Here is a 4669-nt window from a genome sequence, read left to right on the forward strand (position 1 = left end):
CACTCAAACTATTGCCCCTGTGCAGGACTTTGTCCAGAACCGCATCCACACCGGCTGGCTGGACGCCCGCATCGCCGCCAACGTCAAGGCGGAGCGGCCGCCGTGGCACCTCTGCGTCATCGGCAGCGCCGTGGTGGGCACCTTTTTGCCGCGCCGGTACCCTTTGGAAAGCGACCCCGATCTTCCAGCCTTTGGCCTCAGCTGGTCGCACCATATTGTTGCTGTACAGCGACCCAACGGACCGACCACCTGCAACGGACCGACCACCTGCAACCGCTAGACCCATTGCCATCAGCTTCCTTCCTTCACCAGCAACACCTCGCCCCCCCGTCTACCCCCCGGCGCTGCACACTCCCAGCACCCCTTCTATGACCTATCCCCTCCCCCTCTCCCCTCAAACACACCACCATCACCGCCACCGCCACCCCGCCCCAAAGGTGCGTGCGTATGAGTCCATCACCAGCAAGGCTGCGGAGTACCTGGGCTTCCTGTCCAAGGGCCAGCTGCCCCCCAGGGACGTGGGCCTCATTCACTTCTCGGACGACCTGGTGCTGGAGGGCGTTAAGTACAGCGTCACGGTGGCGCGCAGGTGGGCCGCGCGGGGGGGGGGGAAGTGTTGGGGCTTTGGGTGCTGGCAGGGTCGGTATTGTTATATCAGGTCGTCGAGGGAACGGCACCGCCAGCAGGACTTAGGGCAAGGTGTTTGTCGGTGTGGTCCCAGTGATGGGGTGATACTGAGGGCCAGGCAGACCGCGACAATCTGTGTCGGGGTCAACAGGTAGGTGGCGGCGATGGCTTTGCTTCACACTCACGCTGCGGCTGTCTATGTCGCGATCTCATGCGCCGACTCTCCTTCACTTGACTGTGACTCAACCCCAGGGGCCCGACCAACTTCAGCGTGGTGTGCGGCGGCGTCACCACCGACGTCGTCGCGCGCAAGCTGGGGGACGGGGGGTACCTGCTGCAGGTGGGGCCGACGTGTGACCATGGAGGTGGCCGATACTTTGGCCCTTCTCATGCTTACAGCCTTCGCAATGATGGAGATGTTTGAAGTGTGCGACCAAGGCGGGCCTGCGCACGTAGTGAGGGCCTTCAAGTCGCAGCAAGGCGCCACCTGCTGTTGCACTGTTTGCAGACCTGCATCTCCCCCACCCCAAACTCCCCAACCCCTCCCCTTGTCCCCGCCCGCCCTGCGCAGGTTGACGGGGAGGGCCACGTGATGCACACCGAGGAGGAGGCCCTGGGCACGCGGCTGGTGATGGACACGCTGTCCTGCCTCATAGAAAAGGAGCAGGACCCATCAAAGCTCATAGCCATGTCGCCCGGTGAGGAAGGGCGCGGCAGGGCGGTGCGTGGCGCCCTCCTGCCCAGCAGGGAGCTTTGAATCCGCTGGCTGCCGCCTGCGGGGCGGCGAACCTCATATTTGCGGCTCTGTCCAGCTCCCAGCGATGCGAAGGCAGCTCCTACAACCCAAACTCTGCCCTAATTGCAATCCATGCTTCTTGGTAGGTAGGTAGTAACATTGGTTCCCTTACATGAGAACATGCGTTTCTGATATCGACTGCGTATCAACCCCTCCCTCCTTAACTCCCCCCCCCCCCCCACCAGGCAAGCTGGTGCGCCAGCTGGTCAGGGACGGGGACCACGTGGAGAAGGGCGCGGCATACGCAGAGGTGCGCGGTCAGGAAGACGCCCTGGGGAGCGGGGTGGGGCAACGACCATACAGCAGGCACTGAAAGCGGGTTGCGGGGCGGCCGCACCTTTGAGAAGCCAACTCCATGGCGCATCACGCCCCTGCTGCCTCAGGCCTCGACGGCGACTCTGCCCCTTCCCATCCTCAGTTGTATCTCCACCTTGTGATCCCTGAATGCACCACCCAACCACACTGCACCCCATCTCACCCTCTCGCACCAACGCGACCCACCTCGATCCAAATCAACCCACCCAAACCCCTCTCATCCCATCCCTTCTCTGGCCGCTCACCCGCTCCCCGACCCCGTCCTCACTCTACTTCTCACTCTCTTGCACCCCGACCCCCCCTCCACTTCCCCTCATCCTCCAGGTTGAGGTGATGAAGATGATGATGCCGCTGCTGTCCCCCGCGGCCGGCGCCATCACCTTCAGCGCGTCAGAGGGCCAGCCCCTGCTGGCGGGGGAGCTCATCGCAACACTGGACCTGGTGGGTGTGAGCCCGGCTGCAGCCCAGCCTGGCTGTCGCAGGGGCAGCTTTGGCCGTCAAGGGTGATGGGACTGTCAGCGGGTAGACCAGTTGCAGTGACCCGGGCTTGTTGCTAGTTATAGATATAGGCTGCTATGTCATGGGGCGCTTGTGCAAGCCTGTCAATGTACCTGGATCCATGCAGATGTCCTTGCACGCTCTCAAACATGCACACGTACACACACACACATGCGCACACACACACACGTAGGACGACCCCAACGCCGTGACGCGTGCGGTTGACTTTGCGGGCAGCTTCCCGGAGCTGGGTCCCCCCCAGGTGTACAGTGACCGCGTGGACCACCGCTTCAACCAGGCCCTGCACGCAGCAAAGATGATCATGGCCGGTAGGGGGGGGGGGCGCTGGGGTCCGGCGTGGGCGCCGCATGTTTCGGGTCATGAATCGCCCACGGACAACCGACATGGCCTTTACCTGGGACTACTGTGGGAGTGGCTGGGCGGTTTTGGGGCAAGCTGCCAAGCTGAACGCCTACCTGTCTTGTGGTGAACCTGATATTGGTTGGCAGCCGCCGGCGAAGCGTGTGCCCCTGCCATCCTCTCCCTGCAACATGTACCCTCTCACAGGCTACGAGCACCCCGGTGTCGAGACCCTTGACGAGCTGGTGGCGTGCCTGGACCACCCCGCACTGCCCCTGCTGCAGTGGAGCGACGAGTACTCCTTCGTGGAGGGCAGGTGGGGCCCGGCGCGGCGTACCGCTGCCGCCGCGCACCAGGCAACCACGCACGCATGCCCGAGCGCGCCTGCAGAGCCATGACATGCGCCCTTTGGGCGTGTCGTTTTTTTATTTGACAGGAGTGGATGACAGCAGCACCCCTTTGTTGCTCCCCGTCCAGGCTGCCCCCTGCCATCACTGAGAAGCTGGATGACGTCATTGCACAGCACGAGGTGGGCCGGGTGTCCTTCACACACAGCAAGCAGGGGTAGCTTGCGATTTGGCTAGGCGTGTGAGGCACCGCCCAAGCTCATGCAACTGACAGCTGCGTGTTGGACGCTTGTCCGCCCCCTTCGCCCGCATAGTGCTTGCTCAGCACCCTGCATCCTTGCCCGCACTGCTGTGATTCCGCCGCCCCTCATGCCCCCAGGTTGAGCTGTCCAGTGGCCTGGAGCTGGACAAGCCCCCGGCAGAGTTCCCCGGCAGGCAGCTCATGAGGGTGCTGAGAGAGGCCGTAGGGGTGAGGGCCCTGAACGGCACCTTGCATGCGCACTGGGGCCTGCATGCGTTACGCACTGCACCGCCGACGGTCGGGCACTCAGCGGACAACCATACGCGGTTTGTTTGTGATATTGCTTATTCAACCCCACATGGTGAAGATCCCACCCTTTGCCCCCTCCCCCCCCCCCCCCCCCACCCCGCCCCACACCCCTGCAAGGCCGTCCCTGTGTCGGACCGCGCCATGCTCCAGACGCTGCTGGAGCCCCTCATGCGCGTGGCCAAGGCTCACAGCCGCGGCAAGGAGGAGTACGCGCACGCAGTGGTGGGCAGGGCCAGGATTGCTGAGAGGGGGCCTGGCGCGCCCATCCACTGCCCGACCGTCGGCATAGCTTTTGGCTTGAGCGGTGTGCCCGTTACAATTGCTGCAAGCCCAGGGCGCAACCGCATGCTTCTGCACTCACGGCATGAGGGGCAGCCAAGGTCCACCTGAAGAATTTGATCCGCATAACGCAGCATACAGCCAGCTCCAACACGCGGCGCACCCCAACCCCAGAAGTCTTTCACCCAACGCCTTGGCTGAATTTGTGCCTGCTTTGCTTTCCCGGCGTCGCAGTCCCCGCTTTTCACAATTCACCTTTCCTAGCACTTCAAACTCCATGCTGTGAATCTCCTCGCACGGCACATGCCAAACCGTTCAACCGCACTCACAACCACGGCTCTCAACTCCTGCCTGTGCCCACCCTCCCATCAGGTGGGTGACCTCCTGGAGCAGTTTGCCAGCGTTGAGGAGAAGTTCCAGCAGGCCGGGGCCACGGAGCAGGAGATGATCGACGCGCTGCGCAAGAGCTACGCCAACAACCACCAGGTCGGGGGGACGGCGAGGAGAGGGGCTGGTGCCGTGCATGTGCACGTGTGCTTGTGGGTGTTTGAGTGGGGACGAGAGTGATTGTGAATTTGTCTGAATGTCGACGTTCACATTTGTGTGTGCGTGTGTTTGCGTATGTAGACCCAAGTAGACATGTATTGGGCCGGGTGTCAGGGCTGGGCAGGGAGCCCAAGACAGTTGCAAGGTGATCATTTTGAGTGCCTGCAGCAGCACATGGGATCCGCCTGCACCTTGCCAACACCCCCCCCCCCCTGGAGCTCAGATCCACAACCCTACAGCGAAACCGTCTCGTTTACTGTACCACCCTGCCACCCGTCCACCCGTGTACACCCCCCCCCCCCCAGGCCGTCCTGGATATGGTGGTGTCCCACCAGGGCCTGCCCCTCAAGC

The 4669-nt window shown here is 63.1% G+C and overlaps 1 protein-coding gene across 1 annotated transcript in view; it reads left to right on the forward strand.

Annotated features, from left to right (window-relative positions):
* Positions 1-368: 368 nt before the first annotated feature.
* The window catches only part of MNEG_8708 (biotin carboxylase), a gene marked incomplete at both ends in the record, with an annotated part of 12697 nt that continues 8396 nt past the window's right edge, over positions 369-4669 (forward strand). Inside the window, 11 exons of the mRNA XM_014042820.1 lie at positions 369-589; positions 880-967; positions 1199-1325; positions 1609-1706; positions 2063-2179; positions 2430-2565; positions 2804-2912; positions 3074-3125; positions 3323-3412; positions 3611-3715; positions 4145-4258. Coding sequence (XP_013898274.1) covers positions 369-589; positions 880-967; positions 1199-1325; positions 1609-1706; positions 2063-2179; positions 2430-2565; positions 2804-2912; positions 3074-3125; positions 3323-3412; positions 3611-3715; positions 4145-4258 — 1257 coding nt within the window. The remainder of the gene's footprint in view (positions 590-879; positions 968-1198; positions 1326-1608; positions 1707-2062; positions 2180-2429; positions 2566-2803; positions 2913-3073; positions 3126-3322; positions 3413-3610; positions 3716-4144; positions 4259-4669) is intronic.

Source organism: Monoraphidium neglectum (genome assembly GCF_000611645.1).
Source record: "Monoraphidium neglectum strain SAG 48.87 unplaced genomic scaffold scaffold01685, whole genome shotgun sequence".
NCBI classification, from domain to species: domain Eukaryota; kingdom Viridiplantae; phylum Chlorophyta; class Chlorophyceae; order Sphaeropleales; family Selenastraceae; genus Monoraphidium; species Monoraphidium neglectum.